The 25668-nt window shown below is 34.0% G+C and overlaps 3 protein-coding genes across 5 annotated transcripts; 1 reads left to right on the plus strand and 2 right to left on the minus strand.

The window, feature by feature from the left end:
• Nucleotides 1–1185: 1185 nt before the first annotated feature.
• On the minus strand, nucleotides 1186–2699 carry LOC147383717 (NAC domain-containing protein 68-like). Its single transcript, XM_086425718.1, has 3 exons — nucleotides 2463–2699; nucleotides 2072–2355; nucleotides 1186–1909 (listed from the first exon to the last, which is right to left on the minus strand). The coding sequence occupies exons 1-3, from the start codon at nucleotides 2638–2640 to the stop codon at nucleotides 1442–1444; spliced, it is 930 nt and encodes a 309-aa protein (XP_086281844.1). The 5' UTR covers nucleotides 2641–2699; the 3' UTR covers nucleotides 1186–1441.
• A 7567-nt stretch (nucleotides 2700–10266) lies between these two features.
• LOC147383718 (phosphoinositide phospholipase C 4-like) lies at nucleotides 10267–17188 on the plus strand. The gene is made up of 9 exons (XM_086425588.1): nucleotides 10267–10841; nucleotides 12686–12882; nucleotides 13210–13345; nucleotides 13444–13671; nucleotides 13750–13985; nucleotides 14076–14193; nucleotides 15840–15992; nucleotides 16063–16149; nucleotides 16770–17188. Exons 1-9 carry the CDS (start codon nucleotides 10527–10529, stop codon nucleotides 17061–17063), a joined length of 1764 nt encoding a protein of 587 aa, XP_086281714.1. The 5' UTR covers nucleotides 10267–10526; the 3' UTR covers nucleotides 17064–17188.
• An 817-nt stretch (nucleotides 17189–18005) lies between these two features.
• Nucleotides 18006–24445, minus strand: LOC147383719 (Ribosomal protein S18). Of its 3 annotated transcripts, none has more exons than XM_086425590.1 (6): nucleotides 24298–24445; nucleotides 23590–23694; nucleotides 21710–22071; nucleotides 19259–19354; nucleotides 18559–18618; nucleotides 18006–18271 (listed from the first exon to the last, which is right to left on the minus strand). In XM_086425590.1, the coding sequence occupies exons 2-6, from the start codon at nucleotides 23690–23692 to the stop codon at nucleotides 18074–18076; spliced, it is 819 nt and encodes a 272-aa protein (XP_086281716.1). In that variant the 5' UTR covers nucleotides 23693–23694; nucleotides 24298–24445; the 3' UTR covers nucleotides 18006–18073. The 3 variants fall into 3 exon arrangements, with proteins under 3 accessions (XP_086281716.1, XP_086281717.1, XP_086281715.1); XM_086425591.1 differs by having other exon boundaries at nucleotides 24206–24324; XM_086425589.1 differs by lacking the exon at nucleotides 24298–24445 and adding an exon at nucleotides 23841–23931.
• Between the last annotated feature and the right edge of the window lie 1223 nt (nucleotides 24446–25668).

Here is a 25668-nt window from a genome sequence, read left to right on the forward strand (position 1 = left end):
CAAGGCTTTCTTAAATGACTTTAGAACTAAGCTTGCTAATGGAAGATAGAAAGGTCAAAGAGTGAATGACCATTGTATTATAGGAATTATGTATTTAGAGTTAAGGAAATAGGTTTGGGTGACTTGTGAAGTGAATGCATCCATCAGGGCTAGGTGGGTCTCTCTTCAAAATCTAAGCAGGGATTAGTCGGCAGTGAAGGAGGCTTCAACGTTACAAATCTTTTTTGGTTGTAAGTGTTTGTGGGGAACTGATCATTTTTTCAGCTTCAAAATATAAGCTGGGATTAGTTGTGGCAGTAAAGGAGGCTTCAACATTACAAATCTTCTGGTTGTAAGGGTTTTTGGAAGGTCTCTTTAAAATGTGGTCATCTGTGGAGAATAACAAATGAAAGAAACTTTGGATTGACAAACTTAAGAGATTGTCTATTAGTCATTTATTGGTGGAATGAGTTGCTGGCTCCAAAACAGTTGGGATACATGTAAAAGATGATGAAACAAGTTGGAAGTGAAATAGTTTTTCGTCTAACTGTTTTGAGCTAGGTTTGTGGGAGATTAGAACATTAGGAGTGTTAGGTTGCAGCAATAAGCTTACTCAGGATCAACTTATCGCACCATATCAACTTTTCTTTGTTTGCCGGAGGACTGTGAGGTGTGGATTATTTATCCTTCCCAAAAGGTGTAGTTTTTTTTTTTTTTTTTTTTTGTGTAGATTCATAATGCATTCAGAGTGGATAAGGTTATTCTACATAGACATTGTTCTAAACTTCGATTCCATTGAGAATAAAGTTTATGTCCGAAAAAAGGTTAGAGGTGACAATGTATAGCTCTTGGGGAAGTAGGAACAAATTGTGTCCGAAAAAAGGTTAAGAGGCAACATGAAATGTATACATTGAGGTTTCGCCGTTAAGGTGGAAGCTTCTCGAGAATCTCTAAGCATTAGCAAGATATTCTTGAATGGGTATGTTGAGGGATGCGTTTTCATATTCAAGCCAAACTCGAAACCTAAGTTTCGAGTACGTGTGTTCTGCATGCAATGATTCCATATTTCCCGGAGAACCTAGGTAACTGGCTCTCCTTCTTTTTTTTCCTCTTTATTTTTTCAAAAAGGAAAACCGATTCCCTAGGTAGCCTGTACGTCTATTCCCACTTGTCATTATCTCATTGGTCGTTCGACATTATTGGACATAAAATAAATGACAATATATATATTATCCACACATATACAACAATTTCTCACATTTGTATAAAAATGGGACTTGATATATACAATTAAACTACAATCCTACTCTGGAATTCTCCATATCCATCTGTGTTCCAAGATGGTTAAAAAACAAAAAGAATCAAATATCAATTCTAAAGAGGAAATCCTACTTCTTTTTTTTATTCTTTCTACCGCTTCTGTGATCGACTTTGTACACAGATAGCGAGATAGCGAGATAGCTTATGAGTTCCAAAAGGGTAGATTGTTGGTTTGGTTATACTTCAAACGTGGAGAACAAAGGCCTGAGAAGTAGTAATCTTGGTAAGTCAGATCGGGCATAGGTGTCGTTCCAAATGCAGCAATCGAGCTTTGTAAGTCATCAAGATTTAAGTCACTAAACCAATCACTATCTTCCTCTTTCACAGTGTCCCCCATCTGAAAGTTTCCTCTAGGTACATTCATTGTTGCTTGCACACCATATAAAGCTTGAGATTGATTATATTGTGGCACACCACTCTGACCAATAACCTCTGTTTGTGTATCATTCTCGACATCTGATTCCAGGGTCGTAAAACTATCCGACGCCGTATCTTCAACCACGTCGAAAGAGTCCATAGTTTCTTCAAGGGATTGTTCTTCTTTGTGATTTTGAGTCATTTGCCAGTTGTTCTTCTTGTTGTATATCCGGCAAAGTACCCAATCATCCAACTACAAGATGTAAGAACATATTACGTGAGACTTTATTATTTGACATAAAAAGTAGCAGTAAATCAAACAAACTTCTATTAGCACACCAACTTTTACTTATAGTGTGCCTATAGAATCTCTCTAAATCAATGGTATTGGTTTCTTTTGATTGAAGTAACATACCCTTAGACTGCCCTTTTTGTTGGAAGGTTGATTTGGTTCGGCAAGGCGATACTCGTGCATGATCCAATTAGTCTTGGCTCCTTTAGGTGCTTTACCAGAATAGAAAACAAGGGCTTTCTTTATTCCAACATGCTTCGCGCTTCCTGTCGGCCTAATTGGTTTATCGGCACCTGTCGCCTTCCAATATCCGCTCGCGGCCGCCCTATTCGGCCTTGACCCATTTGGGTACTTTCTGTCTCTATGGGTGAAGAAGTACCACTCTTTAGTTCCAAACAAAGCCTTCTCTGTTATAAACCAAAACACCAAAATACAAGTTAGATTATTACAAAAAGAATATAATATTATCAATAATCAATGATTTATAATTGAATTATATGTTTTGTAAATATACCCGGAAGTTGCCATGGATTATACTTGTAGAGATCAACCTCAGCGATGATCGGAACAGCGGGGCTTTGGTAGCTAACCTTGCGACATAGATAGTGAACGACGAGCTCTTCGTCCGTGGGGTGGAATCGGAACCCGGCTGGCAAATTTAGCTCGGCCTCGGCATCTCTTTCCCTTCTCATGGTTGCTGTTTTTGTTATTGGTGGCGTTGTGAACGTGCAGAGAAAATTGTGATTCAAGATTTTGGACTGACCATATATGTGAACATAGCATCATATATATATATATATGTCATAGAGATTGGTAAGTGGGCCCATCTTGATTTAGGAAAATTGACCGCACGTGAGAAAATTGCATGAGTAAGGACAAGTGATTCTTACTTGTTAGTGGCTATGAAGGGGTGGAGATGGACTGTGAGTTCGGGGAAGGTGAGGTTTCTTGGAGCCAACTCATTGATTGTGATTGGTGACCCATTTTCGGTCGCAGCCGACGCACGAATCTTTTATGGTCAGCGAAGCGCGCGCACGCTTTTGGTGTTTCTTTAATACAAATAAATTTTTATGGGTCCAGATCATGTGACGGGGTGGCTGGCCTTTATGTGGGGACCTCTCAAAAGGCTTAATGAGTGCATCCTCCTTAGGGTTTCTACTATTGGATGTTCCTCGAGATTCACAAACGACAAATTCCACCTTAGGTGGACGATAACATAGTTCCAAATACATCTCCCCTTACATATACCTTTTTAGCTCATATTAATTTCGCACGTGAGACAATATCGGTCCATTGAACCCGGAAGTTGACACGTCATTGCTTAACTGACGATAACAAATCTATTAGATGACGTCATCACCAACGTCATTGGTCATTCCGCTTCGTCATTGCAAACGTTTTTTCTCTGACTTTCTCGTCAATTAAAACCTTTCATTACTTTGAACGGTCTCTAACCTCGTTGTTAGGAGTGTCAATAGTCGGTTCCTACCAAATTTAGAATCATAATCATTGTATTAGTTCTATTTTGATTCTTGTCGATTTTGGATCCGATTACAAAATAAATAGAATCAAAATCAGAATCGTTAAAAATCACGGGTACCCATTGATTCTGATTCTCAAGAATTGAACAAGAAAAAAAAAAAAATTCAAATCATTATAATAAAAAAATTAATATATTATCAATAAAATTATTAATTTAGTAATAATTTGTTATACTCAAGATACAAATTAATTATTTTTTTCAAAAGTAAATTTTTTTTTTTATCTTTGTTGAAAGTAATAAATTTTTAGAAGAATAACTTATTTTAAGCTTTAATCGATAATCTGTTTGAAAAATTAAAAAATTGTATATAACATGCATTTATTTTAAAATAAAAAATATCTTAAATCATATATATTATGAAAATAAATCGATTCCGAGGTACTCATGATTATCCATTGGATATAATCTAACGGTTCTGATTTCTATTGGTTTGATTTCATTTTAGACCCAATTCTAATCAGTTCCAATGAAAAGGGATCCGAAATCGGTTTTTGATTTCGGTTAAATGGGTACCATAGAAAAGAAAAGGGGTTGTTAGCATCCTCCCTAGGTTGATCCATAATTATTATGATTCAAAACCAATGAATCTCGAGGCATGGTCAATGGTTTAGATCTGAAGATGACACTGTTGCATTATCCTCTTGGGGAGGATATTTTCATTTCTTTTCTGTGAGAAGAAGGGGGGCCAGTTTTAAGAACTCAATTGAGTTGACGTGAAAATCGGCCGAGTTAGTTGGATACAATCTGAGTTTGGTCATGTGTGACAAGATGCTTTTTTAATTTTTCAAAAATATTGACTTTCTACATCTCCTAATTGAGTCAACAATGCGAAAAGACGAAATTTCCATATAGAAGAATTAGGATCCACTGAACCGAAAGTAGTGTTTTTTGGCTTGCCACGTGTTCAATTTAACGGTTAGTTCATGTGTTTGACTGGCTTCAGCTGAAACTCGTGATATCTTAGAGAACAGAAATGTCATGTCTTTTGAAAGAGTCTGATTTTCTAACTAGAAAATCTTCACTCGATCAATACTCTGCTGATGTGGCATGAACACAGAATCATAGATTCTTTGTATGAGCATTAATTCATTAGGGGTCTTTTGCGAGGGCATACCCTCACTTACTTGGTGCATCTGATCTGCAGGCATTGCATGTTCCCCGAGACCTATCCTTGGACAAGACCATGATTTATGGACTGGGCAGAGCCCAAATTAAAGTCCGGTCCACTGTTGATATTGATACCCGATTATCAAAATAAATAAATAAATAACCAATATACTTGAACCATTTAATTTATGTCGGTGTATAGTTAGGAGATTGTCTTTTTAACATTGAGTGTCAAATGTCTTTGATAAGTATCCCGTCAAAGAGAAATACTTGCCAACAAAGATGAGTATGAAAACAATTCATACTACTTGAACATATATTTCACAAAATCCCAATAAATGAGTTGAGTCAGTGTTCAATGCACGAGTCTTCCAATACATTTTTTTTTTTAGTAGAGATTTTCTGATGCCCCTTTGACACATACCACTTGACGTGGTATGGGTTAAAATCATAGATTTTTTCTTCGGATCACAACTATACATCCTCATAAATATGAGAAATTGTATATCCCAGGAAAAAGAATTTAAGGTTCTAACACATGCCACATCAAGGGGGCGTATATCAAAGGAATATCGAAAAATCAATATTCTTTTTATATATATATATATATATATATATATATATATATTTATTTATCAGAATCCAACTTTGAAGTAGACAACCTGCTTCAAATTTTGAAGAAACCCTCCTTGATATAAGACACATGGCATTTTAAATTTATTTCACAATCCTATATATCCACCAAAATTAAAAACACCTCTTTGAAAATGCCACTTGTGCCTAACCCTTGTTACCTGGGTACTGTTCTTGTCCCATAAATGTCCACACATGAAAAATTGAATAAAGTTTTATAAAATGAAGTCTTTACATGATTGTGGCATTCCTGACTCCAGATATCATAAATAATTTTTGATTGATTTAAAAATGAGATCTAAGAGCCTTGACATGGTTTGCAAGATTAATTTTTGGAAAACACCGAAGATCATGTTTATTGGGATTTTGTGAAATATATGTTCAAGTAGTATGGATTTTGGATCTAGATGGTTCAATTGGATTTCCAAATGTATCTCTTCTCTGGAGATACATTTGGAAATCCAAAAATTAATCTTGCAAACCATGTCAGGGCTCTTTGATCTCATTCTTAAATCAATCAAAAATTATTTATGATATCTGGAGTCAGGAATGCCACAATCATGTAAAGACTTCATTTTATAAAACTTTATTCAATTTTTCATGTGTGGACATTTATGGGACAAGAACAGTACCCAGGTAACAAGGGTTAGACACAAGTGCATTTCAAAGAGGTGTTTTTAATTTTGGTGGATATATAGGATTGTGAAATAAATTTAAAATGCCATGTGTCTTATATCAAGGAGCGTTTCTTCAAATTTGAAGCAGGTTGTCTACTTCAAAGTCGGATTCCCATAAATAAATAAATATATATATATATATATATATATATATAAAAAGAATATTGATTTTTCGATATTCCTTTGACATACGCCCCTCGATGTGGCATGTGTTAGAACCATAGATTCTTTTTCTTGGGATATACAATTTCTCATATTTATGAGGATGTATAGTTGTAACCCGAAGAAAAAATCTATGATTTTAACCCATACCACGTCAAGTGGTATGTGTCAGAGGGGCATCAAAAAATCACTACTCAAAAAAAAAAGTATTGGAAGACTCGTGCATTGAACACTGACTCAACTCATTATATTATTGACACGTTGGCATTTACCACGAAGCCGCCACGAGGTTTTATAATAGAGTTGTGTAGGGACTTCGTTTTTGACTGCGTTTCACACTACGTTGACGTGCATGGATAATCATAGATACTTTTCACTCGTATCTCGAGTAAACACATCTATGGCCAACATATTAATGCAGTGTTGAAACACAGTGAAAAACAATGTCGTTCTAGGATTCTCTTTATAATAATAAGGTGTAAAAAGGCAGTAAAGTGGTCTTGCGTTTCTCTTCATTTTTTTGTTTATACACGTGGCAGAGCCAATAAATCTAGACCGTTAAATTGGAGGATTAAACCTTTCTTTTGATATAGTGGCAAAAGAAAATTTAAGGATCTAATCAGCAATTTCAATCACTCTTATAAAAAGTCCAATAAAAAAGAAAAGAAAAAATCGTGGCATGATAGACGGGCATAAAGACAATTGAAGCCGAACATGACAAAACTCAAGACTTGATAACGATGAAACTTTGCAAATGTTAATATAATAAATAAAGAGTCATCCTTTCAGTAATCTCAACGGACGGCTTGACGTGGTGGTGCGTGCATGTCCGTAGATGCATTTTACTTTTATCTCGGAGAAAATGCATCTACGGACATGTGTGTCATCACGTCAAGATGTCCCCGTGTGTCTCCTATTGAGGTCACTTCAACATTAATCATAATTAAAAGAGTCGTGCTAGATTGACCTCAGCCAGGACATCTTGATGTGACGATGATGTGTGCGTGCATCGTCAAGGTAAGATGGTAACAAAGATTTGATACAAAAATTGGTATGATAATCGAAGCAAAAGTTTGCCAATTTGTATGTTTATTAAATAATTTTAAATTAAAAAGCATTATACAGTTTTTACCCACTAAAACTAAAACGATCCTTACCTAGTCAATTCCTATTATATCTCTTATATTGCGGGGAAAATTACTTAATGAATTTTTTTTTTTTTTTATCTGATTAGTCCTTGACTTTTAAGGGTGAGTTAAATAGTTCATTTAGTAAATCTCTCTTTTTTATTGAGTCCATCAACCTCGACTCAAGTTATAATATTTTTGAAATATCAAAATTATCCATTTTTCTTCTTCGTGTAATTTGGTTTTTCAACAACAATTCCAATCATTTTTGACGATTCTTTATTTTATTTTATCATGAATGACATATGAAAATGATATACTTCTCATTTTGAACTTTTAAATATATATTTTTTATTTAGTTCAATGATTTATAACAAAAAATGAAGTTAGGGTTTTTCAATATTTTTACTTCTTTTTTATATCAAAATCGATTAAGGATGTTCTTTTGGTTTGAAATCATCTACACAAGTCATTATGTCAAATTGTAAGCTGATATTCCCATGTATTTTAGTTGGAAAAAAAAAAAACCGGGTAAATTTTACAACATTGAGGTCAAATTTTCTTTTAATTAATTATTTATTTTTTTTTTTTTTTGTTGAGGTTAACTTTTATTTAAAAGGAAGTGATCTACACCGATGGATCTTCTCAAATAGATCTTAGACCCCAAATGCATTTATGATTGGGACAAATATCTTGTTTCGTATGATAGATTAGTGGATGCCCGTACCTACGGCACACGCGTGACACGTACGAAAAAAAGAAAAAGAAAAAAACACAGCCCTCTAGAAATTTGTTGAAAAATAATATTTTGAAAAAAATAGATTATAAATAATTTTTTCAGCTTGAAATATTTGCTTGATAAGATAGTTGCATCAATGTATACATTATCTAATACAATGGTATGCATTTATCCCTTTGTATCGACACAAAGATAATTAAATTTAGGGGAAATTATCAAAAAAAAAAAATCTAATAAAAAAATATTTTATCAAAAAAATAATAACTTTTTAAAAATTACCGAACTAAATCTAAATCAAATTTATTTATTTATTATTATTATAAAATTAAAATTTTAGGTTTTTTCAGGACCGAATTTTTTTTTTTTTATAATTTTTTTTTTTTTAAGTCATCAATTGCAGCCATCACTTTTTTATTTTTATTTCTTTTATGACACGTTTAGGAATGATTTTCGACTGTTCCTAATGCTGAAGAATATTTTTGTTTTAATTTTCAAGTCTCTATTCTTGACAACCATTGACATCTTTGACTTGTTCAATTCCTCTAAATTAGTTGAGATGATTTCTCCAAAACTAGAAATATTGATGTTTATTATGGAGTTTTTAGACAATAATTAAGGACTTGTTCTGGATTCCCATTTTAGATCTCTCTCATGAATGGACCCTAAATTTTATTTCTTTTATGTCATTCAGGTGGGACTTTTGAGAGACTATTTATGATTTCTTATCTTGATGAAGAAATACTTGTAAGTTTCTTTCTAAGCTAGATCTATATGAAGGAATTTGCAAGATTGTTTTGAAAAAGAACAAATAATAATTTTTCATTAAATCCAAAAATAGTAGATGTGCATCACACTTATCCTTTTAATAAGTCAACAATGAACCAAATATTAGATAAATAGAAAATAATGAATGGACCTCAAACAAAAGAAAAAAGAAAATAATGATGGCCCTATAGGCCATTGCCTTTGGTTGATCTTAGTGCCTCTTGTACTAATGGGTCTTACCCACTCATTGATCTATGTTGTTCAAAAGATATATGGTGTTTCTTGGATGGGAGTGACTCATTTCCAACATCGGATCAATATGCTTTTTGACTCGAAAATTAATTGTTATATTTTTGCTCTCCAAGCGTGTCACGTAAGAGGTGGTCATCTATTGAATAATCCACAGCGCCCATCTATATTGATTTGCCCTATCAACTAAAAAGCTAGGCTTTCTCTAGAAAAATTAATTAGAATTTAAGGGATTATATTTAACATTTTCTTGGAGAAAAAAATAATAAATATTTTTTTTTTGAAAAGTTGAAAATGGCATTACACCAAAATTTGGACATTAAGAAGAGTCAAAAATCGTCCCTAAACGTGCCAGGAAAAAAAAAATTAAGTGGCAGTCGTAATTACTGATTTTAAAAAATAAAAAAAGATCGACTCTTAAAGGGTCGATTTAGGTTCCTTTCGATAATTTCTAAAAGATTCTTACTTTTTGGTAAAATATTTATCTTATTAAGTTTTTTTTATATATAATTTCCCCTTAAATTTAAATGGAAAAAAAAAAAAAAAAAAAACTCAACTTTTCTAAAAAAAAGATGGGTCATGGGTCGAATCTTTTTTATAAGTAAAAAACTTATTTAAAGTGAACTGTCTTCAAGCTCCTTCCTTTGGACCATAAGTCGGAAGCTAGGAAGCCTATAAGCTAATAAGCTAAAAGAGTCAAGCCAGGAAGCAAGAAAACCTTATAAGACAAGGACTAGTAAGGGTGCGGCAAGCCGTTGGTTTAGGGCTAGTAAACTCTCCTAAAGAACGTAACGGCAGGCTGGCATCGGTCGATAGTCAAGCTACCTCAGTAGAATATGCCAGAACAGGTGCTCACCCAGGCTAGAAGGTAAAGGCAGGTGTCGCATAGGGGAATTGAATTACCCTTACCTTGCCGACGGCCATCACAACAAAGTGTACATGTGTGTGAGAAACAATATCCACCTTTGGATCTTTCCAAATAGATCTTATACCGGGGATTGTTTTTATGATTAGGACAAAAATCTTGTTTTGTATAATAGATATTATTATAAATTAAGTAAAATAGCATAAATTTATTAAGAGAGATTCTATTGGAACACCAACGTTTACTTATAACACACCAATATCCTCTTGAAATTATAAATGTTTGTCCAGCTCAGATTGGTGTTTCATAAATAAAAATTGGTGTGTGTTAATAGAAACTCCCTTCATTGATGATTTGTCGGGTCCCGAACTCAACCCGAAATTTATGGCGCGAGAGAAGTGCAGTCGCCAACTTTTCCGTTATTTTCGAACGTTTCAGGTTTCACACGAACCTTGTCTCGTTCGATCAACAACCAATCAATCATCAATCTTCATAAACAAGAAGAAATTCGGAACAAAAATCTGAGAATTTTGATCCAAAGAGAGGCAACAACATTGCAGAAGAGATGAAGAAATTAGGAGATCCGAAGGATTGATCTGTCGATCTGATCTCCATTTCTAGAAAATGAGAATAATTTTGATTTGAATCGAAAATCTTGATTTATATATACAATCAAATTTATCAATTAAGATTAATTCTTGAGAAAGAGAGATGGGGAGTTATAAGATGTGTATGTGTTTTACGAGAAAATTTAAGATCAACGAAGCTCAGCCACCACCAGGTGTGAGAGAAGCTTTTTCTAGGTTTACAGATGGAGGAACTCTAATGACATCAGATCAGCTCTTGAGGTTCTTAGTTGAGTTTCAAGGAGAATCTGGAGCTACGATCGCCAATGCCGAATGGATCATTGAGCAGATCATGCAACGACGACACCACATTGCGAAATTCACGAGGCACGCTCTCACTCCCGAGGATTTTCATCATTATCTCTTCTCTGAAGATCTCAATTCCCCTATAAGAACTAAGGTATGTAATAGCTTTTTTGTTTCTCCAATTTCAAGTTTTTAAATTCGAGATCTTTAGATCGATCAATATAAGAGGGTTGCGGGACTTGAATGCGGTACGACACACCCGAAGGGTGGAAAGATTCGAACCCATGACCTATACGAACCTAGTGCTCGCTCTGATATCATGTTAACCAGAAGAGGATAACTATGAATATAAGATGGTCATGGGACTTATATGGGATATGACACGCCGAGAGTGGAGGAAAATATACACTCAACAAATAGGATTATAGTAAAATATTTTCAAGATACAACGAACCCAATCTCTTCATAATTCAATCAAAATAAGTATAGAAAATAATAGTCAAAAGAAGGGATGAGAGATTTTTGTAGGTCGTGCGTACTAAACTATGCCTAAAAGTCTTAATGTGACTATTCAAAATCTAAACATCATCATGGCTATTAGCCTCAATAATCACTTTTGAATCAATTTAGATCCAATCTAATGGTCGAAGGATTATGAATATTTTGAGAATTGCAAAGTACACCTTAACAGTGTGATGTCTGCTGCTTTGCAACGAAGTCTAACATCTCTTAAATCTATATAATAAAACACAATGATGGGTCCCATTTTGTGAGGGTATAAACGTCTGACTCTAACTATAGTGAAGTGGGGTCAATACTATCCCACTTTATTACCTTTCCTCTCTACCCCTTTCAATTCTCTTGTCTTTCCTCTCCCTTAATTTTCAATAACACCTCTCTAACTTTACCATCTTTTCTTTTTTACCCCTTTATTACCTTTCCTCTTCTCCCCTTTTCAATTTTATTATCTTTCATTTCCTACCTCCCTTTTTCAATAATATCCCTCTAACTTTACTACTTTTCCTCTTTTACCCCTTTAACCCAAAGAGGAAGCCCATGCTATAGATACGGGCAAATTCTAGTTAGTAGATAAGTAAATTATCCTACATAACCTCGTGGGGACTCTTGCTCCTTTTCCATATGGAAGTGTCTTTTAGAAGTTGGTTTCCCAACTTGGCATCCAAAATACAACAAAGCCCCCCAACTTACCAAAAAAACCCAAATTAACCCAAGATGTAAAAAAAGAAAAAATATTTTATTATCATTGAATCTAACAAACATTTATAATTTTTTTTTTAAAATCTAAACATAGAGCAGTATAGCTTGCTAGACAGTGTCTATTGCCATTTTCTGTCATTTCTCCTTGTAAACAATAAATGGTTTGTAGGCAAAAAAATGAAAGTGCTTCATGTGTTGGAATAAAGCAAAAGCCTTCAATTGTCAAGGTCTGTGTGAATTTTCTTGGGCTCAAGCTCATATTCCTAGTTTAATTGGTTGACATTCTACAACATAACCATAAGGCCATGAGTTGGATATTGGATGATGAAGGGAAGGAGTCCGAACTTGCTTGAATTCATCGTGAAACAAGTATCCCACCCTTTCCTTGAGAAAATTGAAACCCAATGGTGTCGATAGGGCCATCTCAAATATTTGCTAATAATGTAGTTGCCTAAACATGACGTCTAATACTAGCACATTAATCTCATTTTCTTGACAAGTTCATCTCCTTTGTACCATCTAAAGATGGATTATACAAATAAAGGGAACAGATCAAGTATTTAGGAAGAAATAACAAATTCTTCAATTAAGTTTTCCTATTTTTAAATTATGGTCAACTATTCCATTATCTAAACAGGCAAACATCTTGTGTTTCTCCTATTTTCTTCCATTTTTAACAATGTTTTTTTTTTTTTTTTCTCTTTTCAAATGCAATAGATCGAACTATTTCGATACAGAAGCTCTATGGTTTTACAATTGATGATATATTTTTAATTCCAGGTTCACCAAGATATGACTGCTCCATTATCCCATTATTTCATATATACAGGCCACAATTCCTATCTAACAGGAAACCAACTCAGCAGTGTTTGCAGTGATGTGCCCATCATAAAGGCATTGAAGAAAGGTGTAAGAGTAATCGAGCTCGATTTATGGCCTAATTCTACCAAGGACGATGTGCACGTTCTTCATGGAAGGTATATGGAATTTTTGTTACATAGCCATCAAATCCTGGCTATCATAGCATAAACTATTATCCAACATATTGATGAAGCAATTCTTCGAAATCTAAAATTTTATAACAATCAAGATATTTTATTTCAACATTTGGTTACTAAGATGATCTAATCTAAGTTCCTATATATGTGCCACTGTATACATAGTTAACGTCCACATTCTAAGTAAGTTCTTTTCTATTTTAGCTAATAATGAGAAATTCTGTTAATGCCAACTATTGTAATTTTTTCTTCTAAGTACTGTTCTTGATTTTCTTTGAAATTATCTGGCTTTCTCCATAACTACAGGACCCTCACAACTCCTGTGACACTCATCAAATGCTTAAGGTCCATTAAAGAATATGCTTTTTCTACATCACCATTCCCTGTTGTAATAACACTTGAAGACCACCTAACTCCAGGTCTTCAAGCTAAAGTAGCTGAGGTGAGCGCTTTTTTTTTTTCAACAGATTTTAACTACTAATCTTGTTTTAGAATTTATTTTTCATGACTTAATTTTTAATTTTTTTTTTATGTTTCTAGATGGTCACTAAAATATTTGGAGAGATTCTGTATTACCCCGAGTCAGAATGTTTGGAGGAGTTCCCTTCACCCGAAGTGTTGATGTATCGAATTATTGTCTCAACCAAACCCCCAAAAGAGTACCTTGAAGCCAAGAGTTTCAAACACAAAGGAAAGGATTCACTGGAGGAAGATGTGTGGGGCAAGGATTTTCGAGACCTTAAAGATGAATTTTCTGCAGATGATAAGGTGTGTACCAATTCGCTACACTTTTTTCCTAGCTCTTTAATTGCTCACTTAATCGAATTTTGTGTTATGGGATGGCAGAGCGATAGTGATTGGAGTGAACACAATCAGGATGATGAAGATGTTAATGAATGTGACCGCATATCGTGCCAATTACGAGCACCCGAATACAAGCGTTTAATTGCTATTCATGCAAAGAAAAACAAAGGTGGATTAAAGGAATCATTAACCGTGGATCCTGATAAAGTTACACGCCTTAGTTTGAGTGAACAGGCACTCGAAAAGGCCACAACGAATCACGGAACCAATCTCGTGGGGTTGTTATTATACTTGAACAAAGCATTTTTTTCTGTTTTTGCAACTTAACCCAAGCCATTGATTCTGATGCTTGATCTTTATGTTTTTAGGTTCACCCAAAGAAATCTGTTGAGGGTGTACCCAAAAGGTACAAGGTTTAACTCCTCAAATTACAACCCACTAATTGGGTGGATGCATGGAGCCCAAATGGTTGCATTCAATATGCAGGTCAGGGTCTATGTCCTGATATTCGAATTGAAACCTAAAATGTGTGAATCTTGACTCTACACTTTTTCTTCGATCCCGACGGAACTACACTAGATTTCACTATGCCTCCCGATTAGGGGGCCGATGCGCGTCAGGTAGTTGTGCATGAGGGGGGAGGGGGGGCTATGCTTGCTATTGGCGTGCTACAGCTTTTCAGCCTCCGCGTTGGGCCTACTTATTTCTAGTGTAGTCAAGGCCGACTTAAGGTTTCCGGGAGCCTACTGATATCTAGTGTAGTACCGTCATGTGTAGTGTAGTAAGGGCCTACTAAATATCTAGTGTAGTATGGAACTTAAGTTCTTCCCATTCTGTCAAGCGTGTCAGATTATTCTTACCTAGAAGTTGGATTTTTAGATCTCTTTTATGATGTGTTTTGATTAAGAGAAATGGAAAGAAAAAAATTGAGTCTCTCTCCATTTCTCTTGTTTGGATTGTTAAGTGAGGAGAGAAAAACGGGCTAGTTCTTCCTAGGGGTGCAACTTGATTCGGTTCAAACTGAGAACCGAACCAAACCGATAGCTGTGAGGTGGTTTGGTTCAGTTTGGAACAAGTTGCGGTTTGGTTCTGAGTTACGAAAATGGAGAACCGATCAATTTGGTTCGATTCTCTGATCAAGCTCATATAGAACTGAACCAAATCGAAAATTGAACCCCTATGCAATATATATATATATTATATATATATATATTATATATATATATATATATATATAGATATATATATATTATATATATATATATAATATATATATATATATATAGATATATATATAAATAATTATTATGAATTATTTAGGAGTTAGGACATAGATTAGTATTTTTTTGTAGATAAACTAATGACTTTTTATGGATAGATTAGTGATTATTGTATGAAATTTTATGTTTATTATATATTTGTTTTTTCATTAAAAAATATTACTTACAATTTATAAAATATTAGCAATCCGTAGAATCGAACCAAACCAAGCCGACTTTAGATCAGTTTGGGTTGGTTTAGTTTCAATGGATTTTGGTTCAGTTCTGGTTCTAGTTCTTATTTGGTGGAACCGGCCTATGTCGGTTCGGTTCCAATTTGACCTCAAAACGAATCAAGTTGCACCCCTAGTGTTTTTTTCTCTCTTTTTCTCTCCAAATCGGAGAGAAAAGAAATGTCCATGACCAATGAGATAAGAGCACGAAATTTAAAACTCTACCCTTTTTTCTCTCCAAAGTTAAGTTTTTCTACTGTTAAACCAAATAAGATGGAAGCAAAATGGATTTCTTCTCTCTATGTGTTTTTTTTTTCGTTTCTTTTAATGAGTTTCTTTTCTCTTCATTTCTCTCAATCCAAACAAAGCGTTAATGTCTTTGAAATGAGTAATTACACGCCGGGAATGGGTATGAGCATAAATTAATGACTGCATCATATCTAACAACTTTTGAACCAATCTTTTTTTTTTTTTGGGTGCTGATGAATGGTGTGAATATCCGTACAACTTTTTTGTTTTAGCTAAGTTTATTGGTAGGCTTCATGAAAAGTTCTTAAGTGAATCCTTCGTACCTCTTTGGTTTAACTTGTTAGACATTGTTCCTCATAACCTCAAAGACTCGTGCGTTTTCATGTTTCAGGGATATGGCCGATCACTCTGGTTGATGCATGGAATGTTTAAATCCAATGGAGGTTGTGGTTATGTCAAAAAACCTGATATTCTAATGCAAAGGCGGCAGAATAATCAAGTTTTTGATCCTAAAGCAAGGTTACCCGTGAAGAAAATTTTGAAGGTGAGTAAATCTCAAGTCCACTGCGAATGTCTCGTTCTGAAGTAACTCTTATTAGAACTCTCATTCTCAGGTTAGAGTATATATGGGCGATGGTTGGCGCTCGGATTTCAACCAAACACACTTTGATTCATACTCGCCACCAGACTTCTATGCGAAGGTAAGTAAGTTGATATTAATCAAAGATGGATTTCAAATGATCTGAGCTTTTGTTCAACATTTACCCCGGATTACTACCATACTGAACTCTATATTGGAGAACTTGGTCTTGCATTCCAATCTTGTTGAGAAATCGATTCAAGAACAATAAAGAAAGAAAATAGATCAAAATGCAATCACACACAAAAAACACAGATTTTTACGTGATTCCCTCAAGATTGAAGTACGTCCACTATGAAGTTTATATATTATACACACTAGCTCCACTATGAAGAGAAAACCTCAGTCATATATTATACCCTTTCACTGAAAATAGAAAATATATATCCCAGGAAAACCTAACTAGGGTTTTACATAATACCAATGGAGTTACGGAAATACCCTTTCGGAAAAAATCCAGAATGAGTAGATAAAATGGGTACATTGGATCATCCCAACTAGTCAATGATGGGAAAAATTAAGTCTCCTAGGCCGAGCCCATCCAATGATGTTTCTCATCTCTGTGTAGATACACCAATATATACTGTATATAGATCTAGGCCCTTACTGAAGTTCTGAAAATGAAAAATATGCACATATCAAGTAGATACCCAGATATCGACTAATAAGTCAATGTGACAGGTTGGGATAGCAGGAGTACCGGCCGATGCCACTATGCAGAAAACAAAGATAATGGAGGATGATTGGACCCCTGTTTGGGATAAAGAATTTTGGTTCCCATTGACTGTTCCAGAGCTGGCATTGCTACGTATAGAAGTACACGAGTACGACATGTCTGATAAGGATGATTTTGGTGGTCAGACATGTTTGCCAATTTGGGAGTTGAGGCCTGGAATCCGGGCAGTCCCACTCTTCAACCGCAAAGGAGAAAAATTTCAGTCTGTAAAGCTACTTGTGCAATTCCAGTTTGTTTAAGATTGGTTTTTCTTCAAATACGCGTTAAGCAATTTATTGTACTTAACTTGATCCAACGTAACAATGATTCTTTTCGGGGTGTATCATTGTAATTTATTGCAATGCAAGTGTTACTTTGGGGACCACTCTATACCGCCTTATTTCTCACAAAAATCCATACTTAAAGATAAGTACCTTGGAGTAATCTAAAAGTTTTATTAGTTTGTTAATGTTGATGTAGGCATCCCCAATCCTGAAACTTCACAGATTTTTGCTATCTGTTGGACAATATGGAAGGAACAAAATAAATGTATTTTCAGTAGGACAAAGCATGTCTTTCATGGGGGTCATCATCATCAGCGTCATCAAGCTCATGTTCTTTTGGTGCAAACAATTCAAGGATTTTAAAATTGTATTTTTAGAAGATTTCCTTTTTAATAGGGCGATTGCTTGTAATTGGAGATTTTAGCTTTGGGGTTTGGGGACTGCCTTGTATGGTGTCGTGTATGAGTTGTTTTGCTCTATTTGGTTTTCTCATTTTCATCTCCAGGTGAGGTATCTCTACTCTACTCCATTTCGCTTTCTCAGATCCAAGCTTTAAGCAAATGACTCACCAAGCTCAACCTCAGCTTGAATCTATGACCAAGCACTGATCGCATGCTAATACAAGCTGCTGATTGTGGCCAGCTGTGTTCTAGCACCGAAGAAAAGAAAAGAAAAAAACCTAAAAAAATTCCAAAATCCCAGATAGCCATGGGTTCATCTATTTTTGCCAACCTATGATTGAGACTCGATATATTCTAACCTCAAATACATTAAAGGTAAACCCATGTGCTGGGTGCAACCAAACCCAGGAAACGAACAGTTTTTCCTCTAAAACACACCATGTCGCAGTCCAAAATGGCAATTTTTTACCAGGAATGTATATCAATCCAATCCAAAACAAAGTTTTTTTTTAAAAAAAAAGGTATAATTTTTATCAAGAACCACTGACCAGATGAAATCATGTGCCTACAACCTTGTTAGAACTTCTACAGTAATGTAGGGTCATCAGGCGGCAGTGTGTCTGCAGTGTAAGGGTTGTAATAATCTTCCTCAGCAGAATCTTCCCTTGTTTTACCAAAAACAAACGGGTCTTGTCCCATAGTGGTGAAAGGCATTAAGCCAAAAGCTCGGGCTGTCTTGATCTCCCTGGCAACCTTCCTCTGGGCTTTGGCACTAATGCGGGTCTGCACATTAGAGAACAAGGGACAATTAAAAAGAATAATCCCTAACTAGAAACCCCAGATTGTTTCCACTACAATAACTTAGCAACTTATCCTAGCATCACCCAACACCATCCAGAACATATCTCAAGACCAACCATCAAAACATTAGCTTTCAAAAGTTATTGACACCTAATGACCGTGGATGGAATTAGATGTGCTACGATAAGTTGGCTTAGTCACTTTAGAATTTATACATTTGGTAATAGTTTTCATTAAAGATCAATTCTGAATATGTAGTTGGTGTTCACCTTGCTCCTTTGGATGATAATTCCAGCTTCTGTAATAAAGTTGGCGAGGAATCTCACATTCTGCATGAAACCAAAGAAAATGCATAAATGTTAAGATACAAAGTACAAACCACCTCAATCAGCCTAAATGACTTGCTGGGCATAAGGATGATGGAAGCTCATAGGCACCAAAGGAAAGCTTGCTTGAAAAAGCAATCTAGTAACTTTGCAACTCCAATACTGCCTACACGATATGTGAGGCAACTTATACCTCAAAGAAGAGGCCCATGTACATACTGTGCTAAATTCATAAATGTCGGAAGAAAATAAGAGAATGATTACAAGGTCAACAACTATCAATGCAAATACATACCCCACTTGCAATTTATTTATCCATTCTTTAGGTGTTCAAATGAACATGTAAAAAAAAAAATATCATGACCAAGTAAGCGATGATTCACTACATGGGATAAAAAGAAACATGAACACGTAAAAAATATCATCTTCAATTACTCTAAGCTGTAGACATGGCCCACGAACCCACTAAATCATGCCATTCAACTGGTGATCACCATTTTTTGATGGAGCCAAAATCAAACATCACAGAATCTTAATCTTCAAATATATATACCATGGACAGCTAAAAGAAACAAGATGAATGGTGTGGAAAAAAGTTCATATACAAAATAATGCCACTAATTATGCAAAATGAGACAATCACCCGAAAATCAGCTTTTCTAAGAACTTCCTCTGTTGTTACTTCAAACTCATATCTTTTGGCAGGTTTGGGTACTCCTGGCTTTGTAAGATCAAGATCCTGCAAACATCAACAAGAGAATACATGAGAAAACCAAGAAAAGAATCATAAAATGACAAAGGCATAATTGCACGTGCAAGTACAAGAAGTAATGTTGCACAATGAAACAAGATTTAAAACACTTGGTCCGGTAAAAAGTTCATATCCGTGTACAAGCATCCCAATATAAACTACTCTCACCTCATCCTCCCCACCTTAGTTAAAAACAACTCCCACCAATATCATGAGTTTTTATACAAAAAACTTCATCTTAAAAAACAAATAACCATTGGTTGATAAATTTGATGTGACGAGCAAGATAATTTTGATCCTTCTGACACGTTAAATAAACTTAATTATTTTTACAAGTGCCATGTTGGATAAATTCTGTGTATGCATGGATACATCTAATTAATGTTTTGTTCAAGAAAGAAATCTGAAACATTTCCTGGGATGGAAAGAAACATTTGGAATTTTCCGAAACATTCATCAAAATCAGTATTTAGTGACAAATGTAGTTAAAAAAAAGTTTTAGGTTACAAAATGCATCTTACCACAATGTATGTTAAATGTATCACACTTTTGCATGTTGACATGCACCGGTAAATGCCATTTTTTTTTTTATAGGTAAAGTTCAAGATTGTATTAAAATAACAAAGAAGAGGGAGACCAAGTGGGCTGTTAGATACAGAAGACACAACAGAAAAAAGAAAAAAAAATTGGAAAAAGAGAAACAATTACAAGAAACTCATGCAGAGCATAATAAATCCCATCTAAACATCAAATCCTAAAAACAAAAACCTCCTCTAAATTCATCAAAATTCTATTACCAGAGAATATCAGCTCCAATATTTCCAAAATGACCTCATGCAAGGATTGTTCTTTCCCTTCGAAGACCCTACTATTCCATTCCGTCCAAATATCCCCAACAAATGGTCAAAGGAGTTGAAAACCACAAGATTTTTTTATATGGCTTACTTTGAGGTGCCAACTTTGAAAAATAGCTATGATAGAATACGTAAAACACCAAGGAATTTTAAATAACAATAAAAAATGAGCCCAAACCTCTCTAACAAAATAATAGTGCATAAGTAAATATTGATATTTTGAAAATACACAAAATTAGATTGCACTAAAGTATGTTTAATGCTTCAATAAGCTATCCAACACTAATATACACAAAATGTACACACAAATTGGAGAAAAATTGTCAATTTTATTATATTAGCCAAGATTTAAATTTTTCTCTCAAGCTAATGTTTCTAACAAGGAACAAACTCTGACTCTCAGCCAAACATTCTGAAATGAAATGAAATTCCAATGCATGCATGTATTCTAGTAAAGAAATTATATGATTAGCCCAAGCAAGGCTAGGAAGCAAAAAATGCAAATTCCATTTAATGTGTACAAGAAATTTCACATCAGCTGGAAGGCTCCAATACTCTGACTCTCGAAGAAATTGGCATTCATTGATGACTCAAACACCCACTCAATCAACTTAGGTATGTTATAGAGGTGGGTAGCATGTAGTAATAATAAACAGAAAATTGTACAACAGTATATGTACCAAAAATGACAGAATCCATAGAGTTCTAGCTCTTCACATACCAAAAATATACAGGTGCAGAAGTATTGGTGGATGAGAACCAGCATAGGGAGTGATGTATTTGAACACAGTATTGATGATTATAATGTCATATATGTGAATGCAGATGTAATAGTCGTATTCATCAAATTCAGATTAACTTTGTTCATTTTCTTTGGCAACTTTGTTCCTTTTCTTAAATACCTCACAGAATATAAGTGCCTTTTAACATATTACTAGGTTTAAGTTTAACAAATTTTGAACCTAGTTTACCATACCTTTGTTTATACAATCAAACTTATAGGTTTACACTTAAATATACCAATAGACAATTTATAATCAATAGAACTGTGTGATAAGTCACCATCTTTAAATGTTCAACTTTTTTGCATTATACATGTTTCTTTTTTATTTGAAAGTAACTTTTGTCCCTAGAACGAGTGAAGATCACCATATACCCAATATTACAAACAATGGACATTGACATATATGGTGCACTGAAAATTAAAATTAAATGTTTGCTGTGACTCAGTCGTATGCATGTCAATTACAAAATGATAAGATTAGCAAGTTATAATGAACAAATTCCCATGAACCTCCTTTGCCAAAATATATATATATACAGAATCTTAAACAAACAGTATCATAGAAGATAGTATAGCATGAATAACATGAAAGCTCGGATGCAGATTCCATTATTCACAAGAAATTAAACCAGAAGAAACGCGGAAGAAATTCAATAGCTGAAGATGGCAACCTCAGCTACCTTTGTTAACTAGTCATTTCCATACCTTAACTTCATATGTTGTCCCAGGTTTAAAGTTCATATCTGGTCTGAAAGCATAGTCATCACTGTTTATCTCATCTGGATGAATTTCAAAACATGAAGCAGCTTTCCTCAACTTATCGTCCATACCATCTGACAATGTATTAAAACTCTCATCCAGACCATCCAAAAACTGAGAGCCTTCGCCATTGCTTTCATTAAATTTAGAATCGAAATTAGGTCTCCCACGAGCCCTTCCAAGTTTATCAAGCTTTTGATAAAATGAATCAGTATTAGGACTATTTTCTGAAAACCCACTAAATATCCTTCGCTCAAAATCATCAGCCGACTCAAAAGAATTACTATTTTTGTCATCGTTTGCACTACCTGTTGAAGATAAAGGACAACAAGCTATAAATATCTCCAAAAAGAAACTAAAGATATAGTTGAATTAGAAGTGTCTTAAAATAATACAATCACCATAGCAAGTTTGCCCTTTTTCGATTAGTATAATTTTATCAAGTAACAAATAAATAAAAATACATATCTATGCGGTCAAGAAGACCCATCTTGGACAACCAAAAAGAGTTCTAAATAGCCGATGCCTTCTACAATCAACTTCTGTCTGAAAACAAAGTCCTAAAAAAACCTCTACACTCTTAACTAAGTTGAATCCTTGCCAAAGACCCCAACAAGCTGCAGACATTAGCAATCTCTAAAGTAATTGTTATCTAGATGAGAAGGCTGAAACTGCCAGCTTTGGAAAAAGTCCAACATAAAATAGGGTAAGATCCAAACTTAACACCAAACAAGGAAAAAAAATATGAAAACTTCACTTGCCAGGTAAAATTGCAATGATCAGTGGAGCATTAAAAAATTCTCCACTAAACTTTCACATTGAAAAGAAATTGATAATAAGTCTTCTACAGAGACTAATCATACTATCTACAATTGCCTATGGAAGCTTTCAACGCAAAAAAAAAAAAAAACTATATATATATTAAAAAAAAAGGAGCTACTTTGGATAGCAAAAAGAAAATTTTGACAAGGAACTGTCCTGAAGTCCTCGCCCACATCCTTCTGTCCTCATAAGGGAATAGGGGAATGTCATTGATACAAAAAATCAGCCTAGCAATGGTGTCTATTTGCCAATCGTTATGTCTACTGAATTTAAAGTCCCGTGATACCTCATCGCCAAACCGACAAATCCTTGACCGAGTGCTCTTTCCCAGTTAGAAAAGACTGATAGACTCAAAAACTCAATCTTGAGAGGAGCATTCCTACACCAACCATCCTCCCGAAAAAATGGAAAATATCTCCTATCCCAATCCTAAGTAGAAGTCCGTTGGCAAACATTCTGAACTCTTTGTTGATCCCTCTTCAGATGCTACACTCTTAAGAGAACCAAACTACGCAACTATCCCAACCACAAATTCTACTCCCACCTTGGCCAAGATTACCCTTCTCCATAAATTAGAGTTCTATCTCCAAAATCTCCATAGCTATTTCCTTAATTGGGAATGATTCATAACTTTGAGTTGCCTAATCCCAACACCTCCCACTTATTTTGGAGACAATTTAACTTCCATTCAACCAAGTGATACTTGTTTTGATCCTTCCCATTATTTCACAAAAAAACTTAAATCAACTTTAAAATAAAAAATTGACAATGGACACCAAATATGGAAAAAAAAAATATAGAAAATAAATAGATATACTCAACAATGTATAAATTTATGAATGAATTTACATACAAAGACCAAGTTGGATATTCCTAAAACCCAAATTTTTCAATACAAGAAAAAAAATATATATACAGCTTTACAATAAATAAAAAATTAAAAAAAAAAATGGAAATATAAGAATATGGGCATGTAATTAAAGAAATTAACATTAACAAATTACCTGAAGTAGAGCCAGTAGAGATAGTTCTCACCCAACAAGGCTGACAGAATTGGCGAGGTAAGCCAACATTAATGGATCTTAATGCAACCTGAATAAGTTTCATTTCTGCTCACAACCAAATACCCAGATCAATATAATTAGAAAATCTCTCTAATTGTATAGTTTTAGCGTCGATAAACAATTCAAAATTACTAGAAATAAACAATTTAAAGAAAATTAATCAAACAGATCGTCTATCAAATTTCCCTACCCGGTAATTTTGAGTGTTAAACTCACCAACATACTTTCTCCTATAAGAAACTACAATTACTTGTTTTCTGAGTTAGGGTTTCAAATGTAGTCAGAATTTTGAACAACAAAAAGATAAGAAAAAAAAGTTCACATTAGTATCCGAACGATACTGATTCATAATAAAATTCGATACACCTATCTAATATCTGATTTAATAAAATAAAAAATAAAAAAATGAATACTTTTGTTAGAAAAATGAATGATTTTTAATAAGGGGTTTTAAAAAAGGTTCGAACTTGGAAACGATGGATTAAAGATAGATAAGCTTAAACAAAAAAAATCAAAAATTTTCGGGTTCAATGTTGAAGATGAGATTGAATCTTACAGATTTTCAAAAGAAATTTTCGGTTCGAGGTTGAAACTATGGATTTTTAGGTTAAATCAAGAGTTTTAGATTAATGTGAGAGAGAGAGAAACCTGAACACTCGCGCCAGAAAAGAACGCCGTCAGATAACCCCTATTTCGTTCTGTGATTTTGAACTTGAGTTGAGAGTGAGAAGAGAGAAGCAGATCGAGTTGTCTCGGATGAGTCAATTCGTCTCGGACGAGATAAATCATTCAACTTGGTTTAGAATTGTTTATTCATACATATTTAAATGAAAATAACATAAATTTTTTTAATAAAATAAGAAAAATAAGAAGAGATTCAGTCAGAAAATCATGTTTTATTAATTTAATAAAAAAAATTATTTTTAAAATTTTAATTAATTTAATCTAAATATACAAATCCCATTTTACTCGCACCAGTTTTACAGACTCCGTTGCGATTTTTAAAATATCGTCTAAATCATCTTGTTTATCTCGCGAGATGTTGTTAACTTTGAGACATTGTGTAAATCCATCTCATTTTTTAATGATACCATTGACCTCAGATGCCATCCATTTTACAAGATCCAACGGCATTCAACATTATTGTAGAAAGCATAGAAAATTGGACAACATTTGAGTGATGGTGTAAAAAATATTTTAACGAATAGTTGTCCCCTGATACTAACCCATATATTTATGTATGATGTTCAATACAACAAACACATTTATTATATTTATATTTAAATTAGTTCAAATTTTGTCAAATTGAATGTATTAACATCTGAGTCTATATCTAAAATGTATCCAAATATCCAAAATTTTCTAATATATCTGACTTTTTTAGTATGAATTCAAATTTGGATTTGAATTTTTGAAATCCATGATAAGTCTAAGTTTTAATCACCCTTCTCTCGTGAACAAAATCAATGACACTCCCAATTTCCTTCAGACGTTTTGGGCATTAATCCTTCTCTAGAGCTTCTTCCGAAAGATTGAATTCTCTCAAGGGTTGAAAATGTGTTCTCAAAAGCTACGAACACTTCTCTCCATTACTTTTGAACCTAAAAGAATAAAGATTTATTGCACTTCTCACATTTGAGCTAATGAAATGTCCCCCTTAAACATAATTTACGTTTTTTGTGATTCATTGATATAAAAAAAAAAGATATTAATGCTTTTGTCTTCAACTTTTAGTTAAAAACCCTTGATTTGTGTATTAAAATGAAACATCTTTGACCCTTTGATTTTTCATCTTCAAAGTCACTTATATTCAACTTAAAATTTTGTACACTTCAGTCATTAAACCTCAAGGAAAGATAGATTTTTTGGGAAGTGAAAAATGATGAAATTTTGGATAGAGAAAATATTATTTTTTTCTACAAAGGGTTCAAGACAAGTAGAAAATGATGGATTGAATATAAGGTTGAATAGAGATTAAAGAATTAGAGGATGGCGGATTTTGGAATAAAAATTGAGGCT

The sequence above is a fragment of the Akebia trifoliata genome, chromosome 15 (assembly GCF_017979445.1).
Source record: "Akebia trifoliata isolate Shusen 1 chromosome 15, ASM1797944v1, whole genome shotgun sequence".
NCBI classification, from domain to species: Eukaryota; Viridiplantae; Streptophyta; class Magnoliopsida; order Ranunculales; family Lardizabalaceae; genus Akebia; species Akebia trifoliata.